General features: G+C 51.3%; 2 protein-coding genes across 2 annotated transcripts; both read right to left on the reverse strand.

Annotated features, from left to right (window-relative positions):
* Window positions 1-923: 923 nt before the first annotated feature.
* Window positions 924-5,969, reverse strand: VOLCADRAFT_96663 (uncharacterized protein; the record flags this gene model as incomplete). Its single annotated transcript, XM_002955724.1, has 9 exons — window positions 924-1,006; window positions 1,206-1,891; window positions 2,520-2,635; window positions 3,308-3,422; window positions 3,844-3,958; window positions 4,407-4,854; window positions 5,182-5,287; window positions 5,377-5,515; window positions 5,939-5,969. The coding sequence occupies 9 exons, from the start codon at window positions 5,967-5,969 to the stop codon at window positions 924-926; spliced, it is 1,839 nt and encodes a 612-aa protein (XP_002955770.1).
* Window positions 5,970-10,331: 4,362 nt separating this feature from the next.
* On the reverse strand, window positions 10,332-26,871 carry VOLCADRAFT_106937 (uncharacterized protein; the record flags this gene model as incomplete). Its single annotated transcript, XM_002955725.1, has 16 exons — window positions 10,332-10,475; window positions 11,958-12,352; window positions 12,921-13,129; window positions 14,752-14,847; window positions 15,036-15,160; window positions 16,139-16,411; window positions 17,032-17,418; window positions 18,071-18,210; window positions 19,268-19,521; window positions 21,120-21,379; window positions 22,213-22,221; window positions 23,102-23,121; window positions 23,597-23,677; window positions 24,708-24,787; window positions 25,824-25,924; window positions 26,407-26,871. 16 exons carry the CDS (start codon window positions 26,869-26,871, stop codon window positions 10,332-10,334), a joined length of 3,039 nt encoding a protein of 1,012 aa, XP_002955771.1.
* Between the last annotated feature and the right edge of the window lie 173 nt (window positions 26,872-27,044).

A 27,044-nucleotide genomic window follows, 5' to 3' on the forward strand; every position in this document is an offset into this window, starting at 1 on the left:
TCTAACGTTAAAGATAAAGTAGTAGGTGCATAATCCAAGGATGGTGCAGTGTTGATTGCGACCTATGTCTTGAGGTTTGTCGGCAGCAGGGGTAACAGCGCGTGGCGTGGAGGACCCCGCGGGATTGGTGGATCACAGCCCTCGCCATGGCGCCTCGCCTTATGCTTTTCCGGTACTAGAAGACACGCAGGATTCTCGTTGGAGTTGTGACTAGCCATGGAAGTTCTGTTAGGCTGAGGACTGGCGACCGTGCACACACGGGCGTTTTAGGCACTGACGTCAACCAACAGTCGTGGTGCAGCATTGTTGGCACCCCGGGATCCCGCTTGGATGACATGGTAGGAGGACCTAGAGGCCGCCGAGATTTTAAAACTGCAATTTGACTGCAAGTAGTCTCATCGATCTTCGGCTGTTGTTGCTACTACCTTATGCCACACACGTCAGTACTTGCTAATGGTATTTGACTTGGCATCATGGAAGGAATGCCCGTCGCGCGCCCGGTGTGTAACCACGTCGGCACCATCAGGGGTATATCGGTCCGTTGCAATTTGCTACACAGTTTTAGGTACTTAATTGGGGAGTGTACTTCATGTATACCATTATCCGATGCGGAGTAATCAACACTAAAGGGTAACGAATCACGCACTTTACCATTTCAGTGTTAGGCGCTAGACGCGGACCCATGGCAACGACACCAGGCAGGTTTCCCACACGAACAAATCCACATTGATTATACCGCTGGGCACCGTCCACCGCACCCAACTGCTAAGGCCTATCGAGGACCTACACACCTCCTGTTGACACCAACGCTCTACGAACGTGACCATGTGACGTTGCAGTTACCGGAGAAGGAAGCGTTGATAAAACCATTCACGCCAATCCTAACAAACACCTAAGAGATTATCACGCTCAACCGTTTTGAGTCATTCGTCGTCATCATCATCCGCCTCGAAGTCGCTATCGTCATCCTCAAGCTCTTGGTCCTCCTCACTGTCTGCGCTCTCCTCTGCATTGGGAAGGATCGATATGAAGACAAACTCCCGTTAGCTTCCAGAATACATGTACAAATCACCGTAAGGTTCACATCATCACGCAGGACAGGGCGACTTCCATCGTGGGCTTCAAGCACAATGTATCCATGCCAACAGCCTTCCTAGGTGGCGCCCGTCAGCTCGGGAAACCGGCACCCGGAAAGCCCTTCGCACCTTCTTCTTCTTCCTCCTCCACAACTACGCGCCGCGCCTTGGACCTGCCCTTTGCTGCGCCAGCCGCCGCCTTCTTTCCTGGTGCTGGCTTACCACCCTCCTCTTCCTCTACGTCCTCCAAGGTGCCCTGCTTTCCGCGTCCCTCGCCATCCTCGTCTCCGCTGCTGCCAGGACTGCCATCCTCATCATCATGTCGTGGAGCCGCACGTCGAGCCTCCGTCCTCGCTCCCGGCCCAGCAGCAGTACGTCTGCGGGCGTTCTCCGACCCACCATGGGCAACTTCCACCAAGTCCTTGGACTCCGACCCAGAGGACGACGCCCCACCATCCTCGATGCCATCCTTTGTCCCAGCAGGCCGCAGCCGTCGCCCGGCACCACCACCACCACCTGCCTTTGCCGTCCCTTGCCCACTGCCGCCACGACCCCCCTCGTCCTCCTCGCTGCCATCACTGCCTGCCTCGGAATCCGCTTCCCCATCACCGCTCTCGTCGCTGTCCTCATCTTCATCCCGCTCGTCCTCATCTTCACCATCGCTGGCCTTGGCCTTCTTGCCCTTTCCGCCAGCCTTGGAGCGCCCTTGGGCCGCGGACTGGCGTCTGTCCTTCTTCGCCCCTTTGCAGTTTTCCTCCTCCTCCTCGTCGTCGTCGTCGTCCTCGGAATCTACCTTTGGCTGTTTGAACATTTCCCTACATTCGGCCAGGGGGCAGAGCATGAGCGATGGATGGGCGCGCAGGTGGACCGCTGTGGTCTCTGGCTAAGGCATAACGTGGCGCATGGATGGGAGATTAAGTAGTGCTTGGTTCAGGATGATTGATCTACAGCAACGGTGGCAACAGCAGTGTCCACCGGCAGGAGGATGTCAACGGCGTAACAATCACAAGGCATTTGAGTTGGCCAGCATTCTGGAAAGTTGTTCCGCTGCAAGCTGTGGCTGTTCCGCAAACGAAGATGACTTTCCTGAGGGCGGCCCCCCGCTTCAAACCCCGCCATCATTTGCGAGGAAAGCCTAGATACGGCACTCGGACTGCCTAGATATGCCTCGACTAGAGAAGGGTACATCTGATCCTCATCGCAAATGCGCTGTCGTAGCGGCGAGGGCAACACACGTAGACAAGCGCCCAATAAATAATACACCCGTTCTAGGCATCCGAAAGCCATATCCTTTTCAACCCCCACAAAGGAACCACTTCGGCAACCGGCTGCCAAGCAAATAGCAGTGAAGGCACGCAACCTTAGCAGCGCCTTGCCATAGCGCTCATTAAGCCGTAGAGATCTATGCACCCCTGACTTCGTTGCACTCACAGGAAGACGCACCTAAAGTTGATGGAAGCCGCTGCTGCTCGCCGCGGCCTACCTCCTCCTAACGAGATGATGTTGGAGGTATCGATGCCCTCCAGGTCGCGACTGCGCTCTAGCTGCTTCCGGACTTGCTACAGCACCGGTCAAGAGAGGGGTTAGGAGGCAGGTCAGACACCATTAGGACGGGCAAGAAGAGGTCAGGAACGAACTAGCCAGGGCTGGGCCAGGACAAGTCTGGAAGTGGCGAGACTAACAATGCCAGGCGGCTTGCAGCAGGACCCCAGGGCCAAGACAATTACGACGAAGCAGGAGCTCGGGACGGAACGGATTCAGCCCCATGGCTTACGAATGGTTGTGTTATTCTAGATCGTAGTCATTTAGCTATTGGAAAAAAAACGCTGTTGCTGGTCGTGAGGGCATTCATTGGCCATGATGAAGCTTGACGGGACAGAAAGGAAAGAGCGGAAGGCAGTGAGAGACGTGCAGAGTGGGTATCGCTTGTCCCTCATCCCGCGAATCCACGCAGCGCGACATGCATGTTCGGGCAGGCAGGCAGGCACGGAAGTCGGATCTGCCCCATACTGGGAGGATACTGAGAGGACAGCACTGAAAATGGAAAGGAGGAAAAAGCCGCCCTGCGAAAGTTCTTTCCGTGTGGCCGCAGCGAGGTTACCATCTGAGACATCGCTTCACTACCTCGCCCCGCACACCCCACTCATCTGCAATCCAACTATGAACCCCCGGACCCCCCACGGGGGGGAGAGAGGGAGGGGAAGGGGAGCTGAGCATCCCTCTCTACTCACCCCAATTTCCCTATCGCCGCTGCGAGCGTTGAGGCCATGTCGTGCCAGAAGCTCCGACAGAGCCTCCTCAAGCTCCGAAACCGTCTTGTTACGAGTGTACAAGGTGGGGGCAATCCTGCGAACAGCACCAGGCAGATCCGCTCAAACAGGCGGATGATGGATGTGGAAGGGACTACGAAAAGGGAAGAATATGGACGAGTGAAATGACATGCAATTTACCATTACCATGAATGTGTCTTTTTCGATACTCATAGTGATTTCTGCTAAATTGCTGTCTTTCTTGTTGAAAGCAAGGGAAAATTGACACACGCGGGAAGGGGTCGGCAACCGCTCTGATGATGTGTTCAAGCAGCCACGCGCCGCCTAGGGCAGCAAGTGTGAAAGAGAAAGAGAAAGGACAAATCTCAAACTACATTCTACGGCGCCTAGGGCCATTATGCCTCTGTTACTCCCATCGCAACTTTTGCCTCTCTCCCGGGTTTCTCAACTCTCCCACCTTGACAGGCCCCCTTGACAGGCCCCCCCCCTCCGCTTACTTGATGGTCGCCTTCTTGCACACTTCCTTCATGAGCTCGATGGTACGGCTGGTGACGGACTTGCCCTTGGCAGGGCCCCCGGCAGCACTCCCATCCGCGACGGCGGTGGCAGGACCTGCGCCACGGACAGGTAATTGTTATCGCAATCGGCAAGGACACTTAGCGCCATATGTGCCCCAAATAACACTTTCGCATGTTGTTAGGAGGGGCGCATTTGGGGCCTTGACACGCTCGCGCGTGCGGGATCGTAATCTCCTCATCCCCTCCCAACGTGCAAGACAGGATGAAGTGCGTTGAGGCTGTAGGGGCTGGGACAGTTACTGCTAACTTACGGTGTTCAGAAGTCAGGCTTTAGCAAAAGGGGAAGAAAGGGTCACCACGTGTAGCGAGCTGTGGGCCCGCGTGTCCGCGAATAACCCGAAGATCCCCGTTGCCGGTCCCTCTTTCCCTGCTCAGAAGCTTTTCCGCCGTTTCTTTCTCCCCCCCCCCGCTTTCTGCAATGCACTTTCCTTAACTGACTTTCCAACTTTATAATGTAGCATTAACAGTAACCCACCACAGACCTGACGAGAGCTGATGGCTCTTCTTGGCCCGCTTCTTCTGCCGCTGCCTGCCGCCGCCCTCTTCCTCCTCAACCTCCTCGCTACCTCTGTCGCCAGTACCCCCCGCACCGTCCTCCTCCTCGTCCTCGTCCCGCTTTGCCGGTCGCTTAGTTCCCTTAAGGCTGTCTCGAGCCTTAGCGGCCTTCTCCACTGCGCCTGCCTTGGCTTTACCATTGTCCTTGCCACCACCACCACCATCCGCATCGGCATGCTTGCCCCCTTTGCCGCTACCCAATTTGGCGACTTTGGCCTTCAGTTCGCCTCCTCCTGCAGCTGGTTTTCTGTTTTCCTTCTCACGAGGTGCCCCGCCGCTGCCTTCTCTCGCAGCTGCGGCTGCTGCCCCTTTGTCTGCGGCTGGGGCAGTGGCGGCCGCGGCAACCTCCGCCGTCACGGGCTCCAGGCTGAGTGCCTGGCAGTGGTGTTTGGAGAGAAAGTTCAAGGCACAGAGAAAGTGTTGAAAGGGGGAAGATTAGGAACATAATCACGATGCGCATCAGCATGTTGCACCAATCACTGGTGCGATACGCGTGTGGGGCTGAAGGCAGCAGGGACCAGCCGTGGATGCTGCGCATCAGCAGGGAGCTCTGCAGCTGCGTTCATCGTTCAGCACAGAGAGGATGGAGGCGTTTTTGGAGAAGGGGGGAGCGAAGCAGACTGCAACGATAGGGAGCATGACGAAGGCAGCGCGGAAAGCCCAGAGCGGTTTCGATATTGAAGCGGTTTCACCTGGCCTCACCTCTTTGACAATGGTTGAGATCGTCTTCTTCCTTGCGTCAAGGCTTCCCTCGGGAAAACCAAGTTTCTCCTCAAGCAGCTTGCGCATAACACGCAATGTGAGTTGGCTGTCGTCGGGCCCAAGCAACACAGATGCAGAAGCGGCACAGCTTAGTGTTTGCCTTGATCACGTTTGCAAAGTGCAAAGCTCCCTCACTTGTTGTCGAGCAGGGTCTTCGCTTTGCCATCCAATAATTCTTGAGCCTCGCGTCGAAGTTCACCATCGCTAATTGCATCAGCCATCCCTAAAACGCTGTTAGGATATCGCAAACGCTTATGATGGCAATAGTCTAGTACTGCATTGGTCAAAAGAAAAAGCAGTGTCGAATCATGCTGGTAAAAAGCAGATGAGTTACAGGAATTGCGTGTCAGTACTTATTGAGCCTCATGCAATACAAGGGCTCCTCAGGGATACAGAAGCGCAAGGCTGTGAAATGCGACGCAAGCCGTAATCCAGATCCAAATTTTCCATGGTGCCTCCTGACAGCAGCAGACAGCGCTCATAAATTTCGCAGCGTATCTGCGAAGTCAAGACGTATATCCAGCAAGCCAAACTGATACCAAGATATAGGCCCACGCGAAAGCTGCCACCTGGGCCCGCGCAAATCCTGCAGCGAAAATGCATACAGGTGTACACTACTAGTGGATTGCCTTAAACCACAGCATCAGATCAGCACTACCCTCTTCTGATTTGCACAATATTCCACCACTTCGCTTACCGTAACCGTAACCGTCACCCTTGCCATCCATCCTAGCTTCATCTTGCCCGCCCTGTCCTGTGCATCCATCATATCTCCTGTGCTCTATATAACGCCTACTTCCCTGGCGACATCCTCTTATACAGCAGGTCCATCCATGAAACCCCATAATATTACATATTTCCTCAATGCCTCAGCGCGCACACAAGCGGACCTGGCTGCGTACCTACCCACCTTAGCAAACGCATGACGTAACAGCATCCTATTAGAGAGCATCGCCTAATAACGTACGGCGCTGCTTTGTTAATTGCAGCGGTTTCAAACTCTCGACGGCACAGCAGGTATAACGGAAGGCGTTGCTTTGTCCTCTAGCTGTATAGCAGCCGCAGTACCGCTGGTTAAAAATTACAAGTCAAAAACCCGCAGCTACCCACCTTATCTCAAAGTTGGCTTCAGAACTGCAGCTGCTGTTCACGAACGCATCGCATCAAGCCAGAATTGAAACCGGTCCTTAGGCTCCGTGTGTACGTCGTACGACCTCCGTTGCGAGTACGTAATAATGAAAGTGCACGTATACATGTGGGGGCGCCCACACCCACATCGACCAGCGGATACACATCCACAAAATCATTCACCGGTACACATACAGATACATCGTCACGTAGGGACGTGGTTCGGCACTACTCCGCTTTACACCACGCAAGGACGACTGTGCATCCGCTCGAGCAACGAATGACTTAATAAGCACATGCGAGCCAATTTAGGTTACATACCACACCCCATGCGTGCCCGGCGGCCGCGACTAGCTATTGACAATTAGTAGTTACCGGTAGCGAGCTGGCACGTACATTCCATTACACCAGGAAAAACATTAGCTAGGCACGGTACGAAATAATAGAATAACCACGTACCTATACAGTAACATACGCACCACTGGCAGCTCATCCCTCACTTCTGCCAGGCAGTGCACGCATGGCCCGCAAGTGCATATGCTGATGATGATGTGCCATCCATCCATTCATTCACTCGACCTCTCTGCTGACTGCCATCGCTGCAGTTCTAATTACAATTCTCTCATTTCGTGAGAGCTCAGTTAATGCGCATCACATGCTTGCATGTGATATTGTTGCTGCATGTGTTGTAGACGCACGTCGACTGACTCCAGCTGGATGTCACCACAAGACATGCACACGTATTTGTGTTACATGGCTGATCAACACTCATGAGTCGCATGTGTAAGATAGCCCGGCGAGCGTACCTGAGAATCTACCCGATACGGGCTTCTGGTTGCTGCTGCTGCTGGGCCCTTAAGCAGGTGCTTCAGATAATTCGCTTATCATTATGACGCTTTATAATGGCGCTTAAGCACGGCATCACTTCTTATAAGAATGGATATGCCTACAAATACGTGCTCTACGCTACGCTTCACTAGCACGTTGCTGCGTTTTACTAGCATAATTAGCCGCAGCTGGTACAAAAGAGGAGCTTCATCGTATCGATGTTAACTGACAAAACTGACTAACCGACAACGTTGCTCCCCAAAATGTATATATATATATGTATGTATGTCGCGCTCCATCATCGGCGGTGGTGATGGATAATGCGAGGCAAATGATTGCGCGCACGTTCAATTACTTTGGCTTGGTGGCTGGGTGGCTTTGGAGGCCGGCATGGACGGCGGCGCCGCTGGCGGAGGGCTCGGCATGGACGACGAACCGCCCTTCATTCCTGCACATACATACATAAATGCATTTATACACATACACATCAGGGGCGACACAGCACACATTCAGGAATACCGTCTGGTTGTGTCTCCATGTATATACATCAATGTAACGATGCGAGGCCCATCTTCTTGGCTGTGTTACAATCAATGTCTGTAGGCGGAGGAAAACCGATAGACAAAATGTCGTCCGTGCGTTAAAATTGTAGAGCAGGGGTTGCAGCGGCATCCCGTAGTTGCTAACTGGACCTCCTGAGCACAGCAGCAGCCGGCGAAGGGCCCAGACCTTATTACAATGCACCTAGTGTTTGTTTCTTAGACGCAGCAGGGGAGAAGCGGCTCGAGCTTCTAAGTTCGGTTCTAAACGGTAGCCTGTCGCATGGTCAATTATCAGTTAGCTGGTCCTGATGACACCGCCAATCACATCCGGACATCACACAATTCTTTTTAGCTGCTCTCATCTACCTGGAGTTCGGCATTCTACCTATCTAACTATCAGGGGCTCTAGATCTGTGTTCACTCTTACTTCCCCCTTTACTAGTAGTCCCGCTCGCCGATACCATGTGGCGGCAGATAGGACGCACGTAACAGGTAGACCACAATGTCAGCTGTGGTTACTAACTGGCGCCGCTCTGTCACCGCGCTATGACTAGGACCCCCTTGCTCACAGCACCTACTGTACAGCGAGCGCCACAGCCGCTGCTCTCTCTCTCTCTCTCTCTGTCGTGTGTCTAGGTGTCTAGGTGTCTAGGTGTCTAGGTGTCTACCTCATCAGTGGCAACAGCTGCCGCTAGCGAAGGAACTCCCAGAGGTCGGTTTGAGCACCGCTGGCTTTAGGGCCCCACAAGACCATCCATACATCCATACATATGTGTATGGAAGTGCGTGTTGGGCAAACCTAATAAGCTACATGATTGCGTAGTCAATGCATTCGTTGCATTTGTGCATATATGCATTTGTGCGTATAAAATACATGTGTTCGTCAGCAGACTTCTTTGTCTCCAAGTCTTACCAAGGCAGGCCTCGGGGGTTGCCGCAGGGCCGCAGGGCTGCAGAGGTCCAGCCACGAAGGATGGACAATCCGGGGTGACAACACACCTGCACACGTAAGTTATTAGTTAGCGCCAGAAGCTAGGGTGTGGAGAGCATAACATACATCCACCACTTGCATCACACATACATACACGTGTACACACATACAAACACGTTGTACACACGCCACCCCTGTAATGTGGGTTAAGATGCGATCCGGTGGCTCATGTAGTGGGGTACGGTAGACGGCAGCAGATAGAAGCTTATACTGCTGCATGGCCACCATTCACGGTGAATGCATATGATGCCGGGTGCAGACTTGCGCCGTAATGTGCGACAACGAATGTGTCGCACATCATGGCGCAACGAATAATAAGTATAGTAATAAATAATAGGTATAAGTAACCTATAACTTGTAACAAACCACGCACCACAAACAGCTACTAAGACGCACCATGCATGTACAATATATTGTACATGTTATTAATAATATTACCATAGGCCAGTAATAACCGATACATACGCACCGGTGTCAACATTCCCTTCGCCACGCACGCTTACCAGAGCTTCTGGGACGCCAAGGTGATTGTGCCGCAGTAACTACCTATCGTGCCGTTAAACATCCAAACTCTGCGACAGGTGCAGTTGTTTACAGACACCTGTACAGTGAGCGTGCGGGGGAAACACATACACGAACACGCCAGGGCCATTGTTATACACATGCCATCTTAATTAAATTATTGATGTAAACTCTTTGATTGCATATACATAGATGGCACCCTGTTATAATAGAAAGGAACAGTCCCTATCTGATACATACTGGGGTGAGATCTAGGGATAATTAAAAATTTTACAGACGAATGCAGCGTGCACATGCACAAACACACTCGCACACTTTCAGCTATCCTGTCGCAGCCGGTGTATGTGATACCAGTAAGGCCTGCACACATATATGTAATGTAATGTTACAGAGTGGGAGGCTTCTAGGCCGCTTTATCACATTGTCAGTTCTACGATTTATCACCATATATAACGTTAAATGAGTATGTGGGCTAGCAGTGTCTAGCTTTCTTGCCTACTTGCTGCTGGGGCAAGTCTGTTGACCGCCCGCCGCCATGCATCCATGCTACCGTTGCAATGGACGCGTGGACTCTCATGCACTGAAAGAACCATCTGTACATTGCTGGTTATAATTCATTCATTAATTTCGATTATTCCATTTGAAAAGCGCTTGCTTTTAGTGTATGAAAGTACAAAATTGTTACCTGGCAAACTGCAGGCACGATGGCTGGCGGCGGGGGCGGCGGCATGGGTGGTGGTGAGGGTGGCATGGGTGGCGGAGGCGGTGATGACGACGCCCCATTGGGTCCTTGGGCAGGTGACGCCTGCCGGCCACATATATCTGGTGTACCTGCAAATGTAAGCACGTGCAGGAATTACTGCGACAACATTATATTAAAGGAGTGAGCAATAATTTGGAGTAGCTGTAGATAGTACGGCACACATATCGTCTACAAGTACGTGCTAATAAGGTATTCTGCTGGCGACTTGAGAGCCCTTTATTCTCAGCGGCCAGCTATTACAAATACATGCGCTATTGGCCGAAAGCATACATGATACGGATGGAGGTATGATGTACACACTTGTATTTGTACTGGACTAGAGTAGTGTGCTGGCAGCCCCCTTCATGTTGTCCCTGATCACCCTTACACATGCACATATGTACCTTGGCAAATCAAGAGGCATGTGGTGGTGTTGCTGGTGCCGCAAGCAGAGCAGGATGGGGGATCTTCCACCTCGCACCTACAGCCACACAGCCACACACAGGATGGGGGATCTTCCACCTTGTCGTACCACGACTACAGAAAAGTATAGGTCGGCGGATGTCAGATCCCGGGATAATCCCGGGATAATATCGGGATACTCCCTACAGGATGTAACACACCTCGCACCAACAGGATGTGCACGCAGGAAGGATGAATCATGATCACAGACATACATCCGTCAGAGCTAAAACCCGTCTAGCTAGTATGGTGGGCTAACTACAGGATAGGGTGGACAGCAGAAGCCATGCTGTGGCGGCGATGGCTTACTTTTAAGTATGTAACAAGCATGCACGCATAATTGATGATGTAACCACTGCTATAATTGTTGTTGTTTCCCAGGCACACACACATACACACACACGCACGCACACACACACGCACACACACACATACGCGCGCACATACACACGCGCGCGCGCACACACGCACACACACAGACACGGCATACATGCAGGCGGGTACATGGGGACATACGTGTATTAGACGTGCCATGCGGCCAGCCCTAGCTGCCAGCTAGCTACCAGCCAGGACGTTCCCTACCTATCATACGAGAGCGTCGCCTATAGGTGATCGAGAATTCTACTGACCAGTGGCCATATGCATGCGCAGAGATAGAGATATGCCATGCATATCTCTGCATGCCATACATGCACGCCGTTGTTCCTGTACTATTACATGTTTCGCATTCGGCATAAGAGCAAATACGCGGGCAAATACAAGCGAATGAACAAGAACTGGTTTGTTTGTTACTGCAAACATGCATAAATGAGCGCGGCTTCCCGACCGGCGCGGCTTCTCGTCCAGACCAAAAAATGTATCTTTGCATGCTATCAGTGTTTTATTACCAAGAGTTGCCTTTCAGGTCCGTGCGTCCACAGTACTCGTACTTTCGCCTGCCAATGCTCCAGAACCTCTTGCAAGGACACGAACCCTTTCTGGTTGCCTGGAAAGGCAATAAGCAATCAAGAAGCCCACTGATATAAACACGCAGTTAGTTAGTTAGTTAGCTCGCCATAGTAGGATAATCATTAGTATGTGCAGGCGGGTGTAGTCGTCTGCTGTGGTGAGCTTCATGATCACGCAAAAGTTTTGGAGGAAAACCTTTCGTAAGCCTATCCTGCTGCTCGCGAACAGGGCATCGCCCAGCTCGCCGCAGCCTTGCTTGCTACAATTGTACGTCCGTATTGGCGACAGAGAGACAAAATGTTGTTTGTAAAATGGACATGTGCCTTTAGACCATCCATTTTTCAGGCGTATCTATTGTGCCGTGGCACGGTCTATAGACCATATGCATATAAAATTTCAGACGGGAGTGCGTATCATCATCAGTTGACTGGTAAAAGGGGAACCAAAGTCATCACTGAAGGGGATAAAGTAAAGCTGCATACACAGGGACAGACCTGTCTAGAGTAACAAGGCTGAATGCATGGCCGTGTAAACGTCCAATTTGCACACGCACCTGGCACGGATGTCTCGGTGCTTCAGAAGGTGGCGGTGGCTGCTGCTGCTGCTGCTGCTCTGCCGCAGCGTGTGCAGCATAGTATTGGCCCCACGCGTACATTACGGGGTTAAAATTGTAGGTCATTTCATGTGCATACTGCATTTGCCCTACAGTGAAGTGACCAAGAGCTGCAAAGCAGACTGGCGTGTTGTACGTCATATAGTTGCCCAGCTCATCGTATCCGGGATCATTGGGGCAGGAGTCCGCCCAGGCGTTCTTGTCCAGGTCGGGAATCCCCAGGGTGCTGCTCCACCGCATGTACGTCGCCTCCCAATCACCGCCGTACCGGCCCCAGAACAGATCAAGACAATAGCTTGCTGCCTTTCCCCTAAAGTCCGTCATAAAAATGTTTCCTGCGAGCAGCAATCAGCAACAAGGGGCCATCGAAGGAACATGATAGCGCGTCCTCATTGGATAAGGATCAGCTGCTATCACATGAGTTTGTGGCTGGCGATCCAATCTGATCCGATCGCCGATCATCAATGTGCATTGACGAAGTAAATACATTTAGCCTGTTCCCGCCTGTAGTAGCTGTTACACAGTACGGCACACATATCAATTACAAGCAAAGCGCTCGACTAGCATCTCGAGAGGCCTTTCCAGCGGCCATGGCCAGCCCACTGTAACGCCCTCTTCGAACTCATCATCAGCCTCCAGGCCTCCGTCTCTTAATGAGGATTAAAGGATTCGGTTTATTGTAACTTATTGAACCTATAGTGTTTTCATATTTTCATCATCGAAAGATCTGGATGGGCTTTGCCTATTAGATGTGGTCCTTCTCTATTCATTATACTACTAGGACAGCTTGCAGACGATAAAAACTTTTGCTGACATAGATGAAATCACCAGGCTTCGCACAGCATTGCACGTGCACGGCTCAATGATAACCAAGCAAGCAGGGATCAAAATAAAATCACGCACTTTTAACGGTGGGTGTGTCGCTTATGAGGTCTCCATCTGTACAGCCAGGTGAAGCATCAGAGAAGGTATGCCACAATCCAAGTGCATGAAAGGCCTCGTGCAGGATGGTCACGGCCCCGTCATTGTACGCCGCCGGCGAGTTGGCACCGTCAACCGACAGCTGGTCCCAGGCGATGAACATATACCCGTTGTCAGGCTGCAAGTCCGATCTGTGCGTGTCTCACAAAGTACACATGTTAGGGGAATGCACGTTTAGGTAATTGGTTTGTACAAAATTATTAGCTAGGTGAAAAATAGGATGGTAATTCCAAATGGGCAAGGCTATTATTAGCACGCCCAGGCATATGTGAGCGTAAACGGAAGCTGAAGAGGTATTTAAGGATATTTATGCACCAAACTCACAAGCACGTCGTCATGCGTGGGCAGGGTAGACCCGGTGTTATATCACGACTTTTTCAGAAAAGAACGGAACGGTGGATGCAGATCCCGTGGTATACTCAGGGTACTACAATTATCCTCCCTCTAACTGTAGAGGGCGTCCTTTGTCGGCCTTTTGTCTATCTCAGGGTCCCGGAGTGGCAGCAGCATCCGCAGGATAACCAGCGGCCGCAGGTCTACCTCCCGCGAAGAAACCGCTTCAGCTGAGATTCGAACCTAGGTCAAAACTGAACATTTGTTCGATACTATTACCTGTACATCACGCCTTTTTCAGGAAATCACGGATGGTACACAAAATACCCAAGACACTACACCCGGAAAGCGGTGTCTGACTGCACACAGAAGTTATCCCCTCTGAGCCATTAGCATCCTGGGTGCCTTTTCAGATATCCAGAGAAGTCTGCCTGGATGGTCGAGTAAAATGCATACATATTGTCGAAAACACTTTTCCTAAGGAAGATGATGAAGGTCACAATTTCAAACCTGGGCCAGGGCATAAAGATTAAGGGAGAACAGTTTCAGTATCCCTAGCTCTTCAGCAGGGTCCGAGTCGATCGCGCCCAGCTGATGTAACACCAGGCAAAGAGTACTCAGTTGGGAGATGCCAGGGGAGCTGATCCCTCTTACAGCTGAGTACAGCAGATATACAACGCGGTTTGATGCATCGCCCGAGATGTGCGCCGTAAGATGCTTGTGAAGACATCTGAGGCCTCAGACGCGCTCGCGAGCATCTTAAGGGCTGCCAGATTGAACATTCAACCACGTGGCAGAGGACGGCTTCATTTGGAAGATAGACAGGCAACATGTCTAGGGGCCGTCGGCCCACGCCCTTATACATGGGGCCAATAATGTATACTGGTGCCAATAATGTTGGCTCCCAACCTTTTCATCGTCGGCCCCCCCGTAAACTGTATTAATGCATTCATCATACCCCCTCTCACACACCCAGAAGGCCAGATTGCACGCATTTCCTGAAGCCTTTTGAAATCTGCGCAAATTACATGGTGTCGCCCATCAGCCGAGTGACGACAAGGCTCCCTCCACGTGATGAATGCCTCAAGCTAACTCTTACGTAAAAACTCAGCTTGCATGCTCTCTCATGCAGGTGTTTGGCGAAACTGCACTGGTTTTGGGCAAGGTGTTTTCTTCTCCTTATCCTACAAGTCCCTTCCTCGTTACCTATTTAGCTCAGTGTTGCCGATCTAGCAGGTCTATATGTGGGGTTTTGACTCGATTAGATGCCAAATGATCTGATATGTGCCACCGACAGGCGCCCACCTACGTCTATGGACATATAAAAATTACAAACGAGTGCTCTGCTCACAGGACACTCGCAAGGCAAGCGCTTGCCTTGCATGCGTGCTTTGTACCAGTATTGCAATGCTTAACTTACAAAGGATAGTAAGAGTACCCCATGATGCGGTGTATGGGTGCAGTGGAATCACTGCCGACGTAGATATTAATGCTTCTTGGGAAGTCCGACACAGTCCTGCAACAGGCATCGCGTGCATGCTTAGCCTTCGTGTGTGCACAGGATAATCATGAAATGTATTCTACGGAAGCTTACTATAGGGGGCATGCTCCTGCATGCATGTACTTATGCATAGCATGGCATCCACGCACAGAGCAGTATGTAAGATACGCAGCAACAAAAATGTAATGGATGTTAACTCTTACCTGTTCACAAAGTCTGAGCTTCGAAGGCAGCCTTTTCCATTGCAGTTCGCAAGCACAATCGAGAGCCAGGATTTCCGCGTCTTGAGCAACAAGTACGGATACTTTTCTGCATCGGTGCGGACTTCCTGCAGATTACAACACGGAGAATTTCTGCTTCTCAGCGAATCTGGAGTATCCTGGGTATATCCCGGGATCTTGTTGTATCATGTCTTTTTGCAGAAAAGAAACGATTCGGTGGATGACAGATCCCGTGATATCCAGGATACTACAGATCTGCATCCGCCGATCGATACTTTTCTGAAGTCGTGGTATAACAGAATCTACACAATCTGACATCCCGCTAGATATGATATGACGGCAGCCAAGCTCCGTGCTGCTATCCATTGTGCTGCTGCTATCCATTGTGCTGCTGCTATCCATTGTGCTGCTGCTATCCAAGGCTTCGTTTATGGGTAGTTACGGTGATGAGTCGATCCCAGCAGCTTCATTCCTTTTTCAGTGGGCGCATGCATCATGCATACACCTAAGCACTGCATTGGTGTGTTATTCAAGCAAAAATGCAAACACATATGCACACATGGCAGGATGCATGCATGGATAGCGAGCGTGGCAGCGAGTGCGTGCCTATGTGTTTTGAATGAAGTATCGATGCAGTGCTTAGGTGTATGCGTGGTGCATGCGCCCACTGATCGGAATGGCAATCAGTTACTTTACATTTGCGTACATGGATGGTTAGCCACACATACACTGGCCTCTCAAGATGCTGGGAGAGACTGTAGTAGCCGGTACACTGTACACATAACAACTACAAATGCACACATAACAACTACAAATACGCGCTAAGCGCGTCTACCAGCATCTCGAGAGGCCTTTTCCGCGGCCAGCTACTATAGAGACGTACTTACATACGATGTCTGTGCCATATTGCTGCACAACAGCTGCTACAAGTAGGGAACATGCATGCTGTCTTATGAATGAATGCACGCCACCTTGTTCACCAAAGCCGGCTATGTGCCCGGCCTTGGCCCACAACCGGCCAGCAAGTGCACATATGCAAGGGCATAAAGTATAGTGCTGAGCATTTCCTGAGCATCTCGGCGCACCTGGGCAAAGAAGGAGAAATTGGTTGGTGCGGCCATGTAGTTAACAAGCCGTAGTGCACGCTCCACATACTGGGGTGCCAGAGTGTACTTCGGGGGCCCAATAGCGCCATCAGAGCCCGTGTACTGCAGAATGTGAAACACCATTCCAACAAGGACCTTGGGTGTGCTTGACGGCGGCTGTATTGTGAAATCATCTGGGGGCATCGAATATATACGGTTGGAAGCTGAGGCCTGTAGTGAACGACGTAGTGCAGCCTCTGCTGTCTCCATGTCCTGCATGCATGATGCATCACCAATAATGGAAAGCTAGCGTGACCCTGAGACGTACTGTAGTAGCTGGCCGCCGAAAAGGCCCTCGTACTGCTAGGGTCGCGTTTTAGTGTGTATGTATACATGTATTAATGGCGCATGCTTACTATACCAAAGCTACCACACACCATTCGAAGGAAACCATCTCAGGTCCTCCCCGGCCCCAGCCGCACAGCAGCAGCAGCAGCCTGTGCTTACCCTCTCCTACCCACTGTAGTAGCTGGTGCACAGTACGGCACATGTATCAACTACAAATACGCGCGATGCGCTTCACCAGTATCTCGGGAGGACTTTTCACCGGCCAGCTACTATACTCGCGGGCATTGGGTCGCAAGTCCATGTCATGCCATGTGGGTAGCTGACATGCACCTAACCATCTTAAGCTTTTCTAGGCACAGTAGCTTCTCAGTTACGCATGTATGTATTATTTATTATATGATCCGTTTGATGGTGAAGCTTCACCAACCTCGCTGGTCAGTGCTTCCCTATGTACAGACATATACGCGTTTTAGTATGTGCTGTACATGCTGTACGATGGCTACTAGGCAAACAAGCTATCTTCATGCATGCCCTATAATAGCTACCTTCTTGCCAGCGGCAAGGTGCCTGTCATTATGCCCCAGCAATGATCGTGCCTCTCCATTAACCCGCCGCCGGGTCCGTGCAGTGGCAGCAAAAAATGACCGAGGGCGCAATCGCTGTGAGAATGTTAGTCGCTGCTGTGCAATACTTTGCAACTCGACCAGGTCTGCGTGTAGCTGTTTAAGGGCAGAGGATATGCGGGGTACTAGTCCAGCAAAATCGGTTATGCTCAGTCCACAGGGCCCTGATACGGTCGCGGCTGCGTCGGCCAGCTGGGCGCCCCCACTGCCCCTCAGCAGCAGCGCATCACGGACTGCTGCAGTGAAGTCAGCTTCAGAGAGAGCAGTTAGGTCGGGCCAGGCGGCTGTGGCCTGTGGCTGTCCTGGCACCTCTTGCAGCAGCAGCGGGATGTTGTCACGGACCCAGGAGAATGTGGTGCGGAGAGCCTTGAGCAGCCCATAATGGCAGGCCTGCGTGTAATAAATGTACATCTTTTAGGCCCTTGTACCTTTCCTGCTCCTGCCGACCTAGGCCGACATGCGATAATACATAGTGCAGGTATGTAGGTGGTCTGGTTTTACAAGGTAGTGTACCATCAGTTAAAATTGCAGATGTTTGCCAGGCAGCATTGTAGACCGACGCAGGCAAAGTGTTATGTATGTACTGCCTTGTAAGAAACCCGACTGTGAGCTGATGACACAGGCCAGCTTTAGCAAGGATGCATACACAATAATTACACTAGACAAAGATTCAGACGGTCACATCAAACGAAGCCTACCTGCTAAGTATAGTAGCTGGTACACAGTACGGCACACATATCAACTACAGCGCGAAGTGCTTGACCGAGAGGCCTTTACAGCGGCCAGCTACTATACTGAGCCTGTCTTCGCTATACAACTACAATCTATTCTGAGACGCTGAAGGTTATTAATCATTACAAAATACTGAACTTATATGGTAAGCAAGGTAAGCCTACCAAGCTATTTGCCGTCATGTGTACATGTATCGTACATACATGTCATGCATGAACTTGTTCCTTACCTGCAATGTCGATGTGCCGTACAACCCCTGCGATAGCTCATATAAATTCTCGACCAGGGAGGTGCTGCACATCCTGGGCTGAGATGCATACGTATACAAAATAGATGTTGTCAGATAAGGGAGAAGGGCACCCGATGAGCCTGTATGAACGCAACAACACAGCAGATGCAAGGGAAAAAAGGAGTCAGTGGCATGCTCTAAGATGCTCATCATGGGTGGGTTGCACATACATGTTGGTTGCACATACATGGGTGGTTCATGAGTTGCAGATCTGTCCTAAGTTATCTTCGCCTCGTCCCGTCAGCACACAGCAGCCTGCGCTCTGAGATAGCGCGCCAGCATCCATCCATGGCGGTTCTGATGTTGCCTTCGCTCTCTGAGGTGCCATCGTGGCCATCACAGGCTGCCGTTGTTGCTACGGTCGCAGTGAGTTCCCCCACCGCTGCTAGATTTAGCTGCAAGCCGCTATAGCAACAGCTTGCCCAAGGCAGCCCTTGTTACTCATCGCTGGTTACAGAAATTGGTGCTGTAGCTTGCATTTGATGCTGCTACTGCTGTTACCGTTGGTGCTGTTGACGGGGTGTTGCACTGTGGGTGGCTCGCCCTGAGAAAGGACGAGCACCAGCGCTGCAGGGTCCCTGATCGGACTGAAAGACAGCGCAGGGCCGGGTGCACGGCTCTGCGTCCGTCTGTTCCTCTGCGCGCGCCTCATTCCCTCACTCACGCCAGCCGGGGCGCTCTCTCAGCCCCTGGCTAGGCAACTCAGTGGCGCAGAAGATTGCAGGCCGTACTAATTTGCGCCTTCGCCCATCTACGACCGTGTCCTGTCGCCCTTTTTCTCAAGCTTGATCCAAACACACACCGTTAGCCATCGACAGCGGCTCCGCTGCGGCAAACAGAAGGTAGGCGATGGATGACACAATGCCGGCCTGGTCGTATAACCGCTGCACCTCCTCGTTGTTCGCTGTTTCGGGTTCTCTTATCCGCTGGAAAGACCGTGATATACGTTCCAAACGTTTCGTATAGGTAGCTGCTTCAACGAAGCCTACAAGCAAAATATAATAGCGAGCGAAATTTAAGTTACAACGACTAACTAGCTCAATTTACACAACCTTCCAGCCTTACATCTATGTGCCATAGTGGCCAGTAAACATGCTTTCAAGACCACCAAAGACATAAAAGTTCCAAGGTACTTACTTAAACCAATCGTGCTCCCATCTTGCTGTGTAACGGCTTTGTCGTATTGACCATTTGCTGGTAATGTTGTGACTAGCAAAAAAGCCAGGGTCGGCCTCAAAACGCTTGTGAAGAGCTTGATTTGAATTGGCATTGCATCAGAATTGCACTGCGCACGCTTTTCCCAATATTGAAGCCCAGAGGCCTCTATGAGAATAAAATCAGGAATGTATAGAGAATGAGTTTTCAATTCAGCAACGCCTAAGCAGATTCGGCTGTAGGACGGGCTTCTCAGTAGGAAGTGGGAGAGGAACACGAACACGTAAGAAGATAGATTTCAAGCATATAGCTAGGGTGCTGCGAAATACAATAACATATAAATGTCATCTTAACAATAATCACCAACAGAAGGTTTACTCAGACCGTACTCATGGGCGGGCTGCTGCTGATGGTTGCCCAACAGCCCGCCCATTGGTCGATGCCGTGTTTATGCTGTTTACAAGAAGCCGTGTTAAGTCCGTAAAGATACTTAATCGGTAAAAATTGACTGCAGTGCCAACGGTAAGGGTTGGGCAAACCACAATAAGGTCAGAGCGAGTCCTGGCTAACTTGTCGTGCGCGCGCGCGGCGAGGGACGACACCCAACTTTTTCGAGGCTAAGGAAGTAGTCCGACCGTCCGTAAACGCGGTACGCCCAAGAATCGTTCGTCGTAGATGCTGGTGAACAAAGCGCTGTAAGAAGACGATATGTGCTGTGTGCTGTGTAGTGCGTGGAGTGTAGCATGTGCGCGCACGTGGGGAGAAATGGAGGATTTTCACCACGAGGTCAGGGACGATCCCTAACAATCAGGGACAATTCCCTAAAAAGCTGCCCGACATCCACAGAGCTTGACACTTGAGGTTGTAAACACCTCGTGGAAGGCTGCTATCCTCGAGGCCCAGTCTGGTTGAGATGCGGAAGAGAGGACTCAGGACACAGGCGTTTAGGTATTGCCCTTGGGCCTTCGGCTCGCAAGGGTAGTTTTACAGGTATGGGTTCACGCACCCCCAACCATGTAGCACGCACACATATGTTAGATGCAGAGATGTACAAATTCTCAGCTCATGCGTGTTAAAGTGGCGCTCAAATGACCCCGACCTGGAAATACACCACGGAAATGCATTGGGGGGTGATCGAGTGTGCGTTGGGTTGCCCCGCCGATTCCTTCCATTGTACTATGCTAGCCCAAACCGCTGTGTATGCTTGTCTTTCACCGTTAGCCCGACAGCCAAGCACGCCTATTGACGCAAGTTGTCCCTGACCAGCATCCGCGTCTGTTCCAATGTGCACGCCTGTGTCCATCAGCTTTGGCCGACACATGACCATCTGCAGGGCCCCCGACTATTTGCCGACTGCCTCTTCTGGCGGTTCACACCGAAATTGTAGTAGCTGCCGTACACAGTACAGCACACGTAACAACTACAAATACGCGCTAAGCGCTCCACCAGCATCTCGAGAGGCCTTTTCAGCGGCCAGCTACTACAGAAATAACCAGCGACACCTATTTATACCTTGCGCTGTGTCATCCCCCGGCTGATGAGTCTTCACCCACCAAGATATCTGCCTAGCTAGGCCTGCATGCTCGGTACATGTGCTAATCAAGGGCCCAGGTAGGCTTGCCCGCCCTTGGGAGCTCCCTCACAACACAATTGCGCTCCCGGCACATTGCCTGATATAAACGCTATCATTTATACCCGCTAGCCGTTCTCAGTGACATGCATGCTATCCATCGCCTGTAACCCCGCTGAGCGAGCTTTATGCTCACTGTCTCCATAACCTCTGCGGGTGGCATCGTCGGCGCCCCATAACCGTTGTGCCCACCGTTGTGCCCACCGTTGTGCCAACCATCGGCGCCCCATAACCGTTGTGCCCACCGTTGTGCCCACCGTTGTGACAACCGTCGGCGCCCCATAACCGTTGTGCCCACCGTTGTGCCAACCGTCGGCGCCCCATAACCGTTGTGCCCACCGTTGTGCCCACCGTTGTGCCAACCGTCGGCGCCCCATAACCGTTGTGCCCAGTGGGCACTGCCCAGTGGGCACTGCCCACGTGGGCACTGCCCACGACGGCATGCCCGTTGCCACCGCGCTAACCTAAGCAGCCCCAGCACGCTCGCCTGTGAGTCGGCCAAGTCCTTCACCAGTTCATTATTTACAAGCTGTTTCGGGAAACAATTGAGTACTGATTGAATGTATGACTTGCAAGTTATGCCGGGGCGACCATCTCCCGCTGCACCAGAGCCGCCAGCTAGCCGACTCCGGATGTATCTGGCATGTGCCAGTGGACTGACGTCCACGTCCACAGTGCAGGGGCCCCAACCGCGTCGCCTGCAGGCCTCCGTCTTTGTCCACCGCGTTTCACTGAAACTCGGTGGACGGAGGCCTGCAGGCGGCTTGATGGCTGAAGTCCTTCGCCCACAAAGTAGTCTTCGTTGATGTTGGTGATCTCCATTTCCACGGCCATGCACCTTCCCAGAGAACAGGCGCGGCTCAGGAAATTCCAAAATCCAGTAGCGTGCTTGCCTAATATTTAAGAAGTCGTGTACGACCTTCTGACGGTGTTGACAGTTTTGTCAAATACTCGATGTCGTTTATCTGTCTGGTGCTTAGGTTCCTGAACCAGGCACGCGTGCCGTACACACACAAGCATAACCTTAGGGTTCCGGGCACCATAACGAAGCAGCTGGGTCTGGCAACATAGACTTGCTACTGCTGCTTAGGCTGTTTGCGTAGTAGCTTGGGAGCCTGTCGCGGCTGAACTGGTTGAGTCGGAGAGCGTGTCGTAGCTGAAGACTTCGGTGGCTTCGCTTTTAGTCTTGGGGGGGGAAGGGCGCCCGCTGGCAATAGTAGCGGCCTTGACTTCTTCCTGCCGATAAGAGGCTTCGATGGTGAAGGTTGAGGGGGCGCTGGCATCACCGACTGCGCACCTTGAGCACCTGTTGGTGTGGTGTACCAAAATGAATGGGAAAAGACCGGTAAGCAGGTTTCACTTGGTTAGCTTCACACATGTATCCTTTAGGATAATTCCTTTTAGACTTCATGCTTAGTTGTATACCCTCAAGTGGGTGGGCGAAAAAATGTACGACTTGCTGAGGCCCTGCACGGCAACACTATTGATTCTGCTGCATAAGCTGCAGCTTGATACACACGGGCATTTGACGAACAACAAAGGTTCAGGGTCCAATCACCTGCTGTTTGTGACGATGTACAGAAGCCCGCGTTCAGCTCAGGGTCGCAAGCTTGGAGTGGTGCATCCCTAAAGCCAGGACATGATGGGTTCACCAGGCACCTGCACATGCGTGGTGTACACGAGACTTATTAGAGACGCAATAGCAAGTGCTGGCCAGTTAAGCAGCTAACCAGGCAAAGCCGTTTATATGGCATTGATGTTGTAACACAACAGGGAATTATGACATTCAGGGTTGTTCCAGTCACGCTAGTCAGCGTGTAGTAGCTGTCGTACACAGTACGGCACACGTATAAACTACAAATACGCGCGATGCGCTTCACCAGCATCTCGGGAGGCCTTTTCAGCGGGGCCAGCTACTACACAGCGGCACGCAAACATAACTCGGCGATTAACTCCAGCCAGCAGCTAATTCTGGCGCCAAGCATTTATACTGATTGAGCAGGGTAGGGGGCCCCCTCCCCCCACACACGCACACGCACACGCTTGTACATTGCGAGTAGATGATGAATTGGCAGTCTACTTCGCCTTAATGCGATATTCACGCACATGGCGCTTATGAAACAAGACCGTGTGTAGTTGTAATCCTGTCATGTATGTACCACGCACTGACATGTTCACGTACCTACGTAGTACGAGACCTCGTAGCCTGCGGAGTGGTGCATGTATGATGGCGCATGTGCGCACATTCGTTGGTACATATTGGAAGGTGACTTACATAAGGCCATTCTTCGGATACGGCGAGCAGTATGTCCCTAGCACGCTGTTGTAGACCCAGCGACTTCGGCATGTGCAGTTCTTCACAGATACCTTATGATATAAGAAGGGTGTAAAAACGTCGAGCGAGTTATATACATTAAAACATTAAGTAGCATAGTTAAACCCTAGTATTATATGTACAATGTATGTATTGAGAATGTGTGTGTATGTAATATGTATACATAAAATAAATGCTATTGGGTGTGTAGCATATGTGTGTGTGTTATGCGTGCAAGTATTTTCAGGCCTATCCATTATGCCATAGCACGATTTATAGGACAATCCATGAACCTCTAGACGATCCAATTCTTGATCCTACTTATTGTACGATGATAACCCTGTCTATATATAGATCATAAACTTACCGGCGACGGCGGCACCAATATCGCATGGCAAAGATGATGTGACCTTTAGGTGACGTACCTTGCATTGCGAGGGAACTTGATCTGGAGGTGGCGGCGGCGGGCGAGGGGGTGGCAACGGTGGGCGCGGTGGTGGTGGCCGTGGTAGCAGTGGTGCCTTGCTGCTGTTGGTGCCTGTCGAAGCTAGAGATGCTTGTGGCGGGGGTGGCGCCTTGCAAACCCGGGGATCGCCTGTGAGTACGGATAATGTACCCGTGTTGTATGTGTTCATCATGCATCCACAGCAGCAGCAGCAGCAGAGTGGGCGACCCGGTACGTACGCGTGCAGGAGTGAGATCAGCACCTATCATGATTGGTAGGTAGCTAACACCCAGCAGTGCACGCCTCAAGTCGCGTGATGTTATTAGCCATCTAATTATACCGCCATGTCAATCGAGTGTGTGAGTCGCTGGGCAGCTGCACTTCAACTTCTCCCCATGTGTACGGGGTGGTGTACAAGGCTGTACATACCCATCCTCGCTCATCCTCTGCCTAGTCGCATGTGCTCCCAGCCACAGCACGTTTCAAGCACGCTAGCTATCCATATACGTTAGCTGGGGTAACATTCAAATGAATAGCACGCGACATAAAATGCGTAAATGCATATAGGTGCAGAACTTACACATAGAGAACATACAACACCCAATATGGCGCACAACAACTTGCACGCATCCTAGCTGTGCGGCAGTCCTCATCCCAATAATAAGCCGTGCACGGCATTACACATGGCTTACCCGTACACGCACGGCATTACACGTGGCTTACTCGTACACGCACGACAGTATACGTGGCTTACCCGTACACGCACGGCATTACACGTGGCTTACTCGTACACGCACGACAGTATACGTGGCTTACTCGTACACGCACGGCATTACACGTGGCTTACTCGTACACGCACGGCATTACACGTGGCTTACTCGTACACGCACGGCATTACACATGGCTTACCCGTACACGCACGGCATTACACGTGGCTTACCCGTACACCCACGGCATTACACATGGCTTACCCGTACACGCACGGCATTACCCATGGCTCACCCGTACATGCACGGCATTACACATGGCTCACCGGTACATGTCAGGATGCACTGTTGGCCCTTAGGCAGGGCGCTGCATTCTGGGCAGGTCCAGGGGTTTGCGACCTCGCACCTGTGGCTCGTAACAGTTGGCCGTACTGTTGTAATAATGCTTTGCGATAAATAGGATACATAACCAGTGTGGCTATCTTCCGCCGTGATAGGGAAATGGCGCGCCTGATATTATTCTTATCCTTAAACTTGCTTGGCCAAAAACATCGATAAATTTTTTATCGTCTACAGACAGAGTCACCGAACAATGGATGTATAGGCAGGTTCTTTTTAAGTAATATATTACTTAAAAGGAATAAACAGGCATTTGGGCCTTTGGAAAAAGGGAATAAATTGAGGCCGACCCGTACATTATCATTCCTCCAGCCAAAAACGTCCATTGCTGCCAGATTGCTCCCTAGTTTGCAGAATTTAGTAGTTGCAATTATAGAATAGTTGTGAGGGGCCGTAAAAAGGTCACGCCCGTGAGTCAACGCGGCATTGCAGCATGTATGACCGGTCCTCACATAGCAAACGCGCCAACTCAGTGCATAATTCTTGGTCTACGAGGGAAGATGTAACATATTGGGGGGGGGTCTGGTGGGGGCGGAGCCCCCCCCCAGCGCATCACAATTAAGGAATAAATTAAATCCAACCCTAGCAGCTTTGTTACTTAGGTTGGAATAAATTGAGACCCATCCTAAACGAAAAGAAAACTATGTATAGGATCAAGAAATAGATCGCATACAGATTCATGGCATAGGTTGGTCTATGGACCGTCCATGGTATAACAGACAGACCTAAAAAGAGATGGCCCATCTCTTTTTAGGTCAGAAAAAATTTCGGTCACCTATAGGCGACGCTCTCGTAAAATAGGTAGGGACGGTCCTTACCTATTACAAAATTAAGTTTCACAAAGAAAGACCGGGTCTTTGCGTAACGATTAAAAAATTTTATTTACGAGGATTATTTGAGTTCGGCCCTCTCCAAAGGCCTTAAGTATAGCTGCTGGCTACTGGTAGCGTCCTCTGCATGTCAGGTGAGGCGGGACTCCCAACCAGATCAGCAGAAGCGCCTGCATAGGGCCCTCCCGCAACGACACATAAGGAGGCGCGCACCTCAAAATGACATCATCGCTCTTGATGATATCACAGAACGAATACGATTTGCCTTTGTATTGCCAGGCCTCTTTGCAGCCGCATGCACTGTTCGCCGTCTCCTGCACATGCATATCAGAGGCAAACAGGGTACAGAAAGCGCACATGGACTGTACGGAATGCCGACATGGAGTAGGAGCTTGGCGCTCGTTATGACGCAAAGCAAGCACCCTGAACCTCGTCTCTATGCAGTAGGCCGCCTTTCCGTGGTTCCATTTACCAGGTTTGGTCATATGAACGAAAAAAGTGCAGCAACGATGAAGATAGTTATTGCAATATCGCATACGTTCGTGCGCTGTTAGACAGACGAGAATGATATATGTAATCCCCCCCAAAAAACTAAACGCAATGGACATCATCATTATTATATCACGCAGGGATAGACACAGCAGCAGCAGGTGAGCACCTAACAGTAGTATCATACCACCCAACCGACGCCATTCACGCTTAGTCTTATCCTGGGCTATTACTTGGCTACTTGGCCGAAGTGCAAACATGGCCGAAGTGCAAGCATATATCTATGTATATGTATATGTATACGTACCCTGCAGCTGATATCGTTGGCGCCCTCAGGCGACAGCAGTGACTTCACGTGCACAGATTGTTGCTGCTGCTGAGGCGCGGAATCCGCATCAACCTGATGATGAGCCAGATAGTAGTAATATTGCCCCCATGCGTACATGATAGGGTTGTATTCTGACGCCAGGTAATGCGCTCGCTGTGCTTGTTCAACAGTGAAGTGACCAAGAGCTGCAAAGCAGACTGGCGTGTTGTACGTCATATAGTTGCCCAGCTCATCGTATCCGGGATCCTTGGGGCAGGAGTCCGCCCAGGCGTTCTTGTCCAGGTCGGGAATCCCCAGGGTGCTGCTCCACCGCATGTAAGTCGCCTCCCAATCACCGCCGTACCGGCCCCAGAACAGATCAAGACAGTACTTCGTTGCCATTGTGAAGAACTTGCTGTCACGAATGGAACCTGCGTGCATTTCCGATCTTTTGTATTTGTCCATATCAATCTATAGCCCTACGTATACAAAGGACTACACATGGTTTGTGGATATGGAGATGTCGAAACGAGCAAGTAGTACAGCAGCACACATATACAATTAATCATACACGCACTCATTTGAAGGATGGTCGCTTTTTGCCTTTACAACACCTCTGCATGTTGAACATGCGCATG

This window comes from Volvox carteri (genome assembly GCF_000143455.1).
Source record: "Volvox carteri f. nagariensis unplaced genomic scaffold VOLCAscaffold_54, whole genome shotgun sequence".
Taxonomy (NCBI): Eukaryota; Viridiplantae; Chlorophyta; class Chlorophyceae; order Chlamydomonadales; family Volvocaceae; genus Volvox; species Volvox carteri.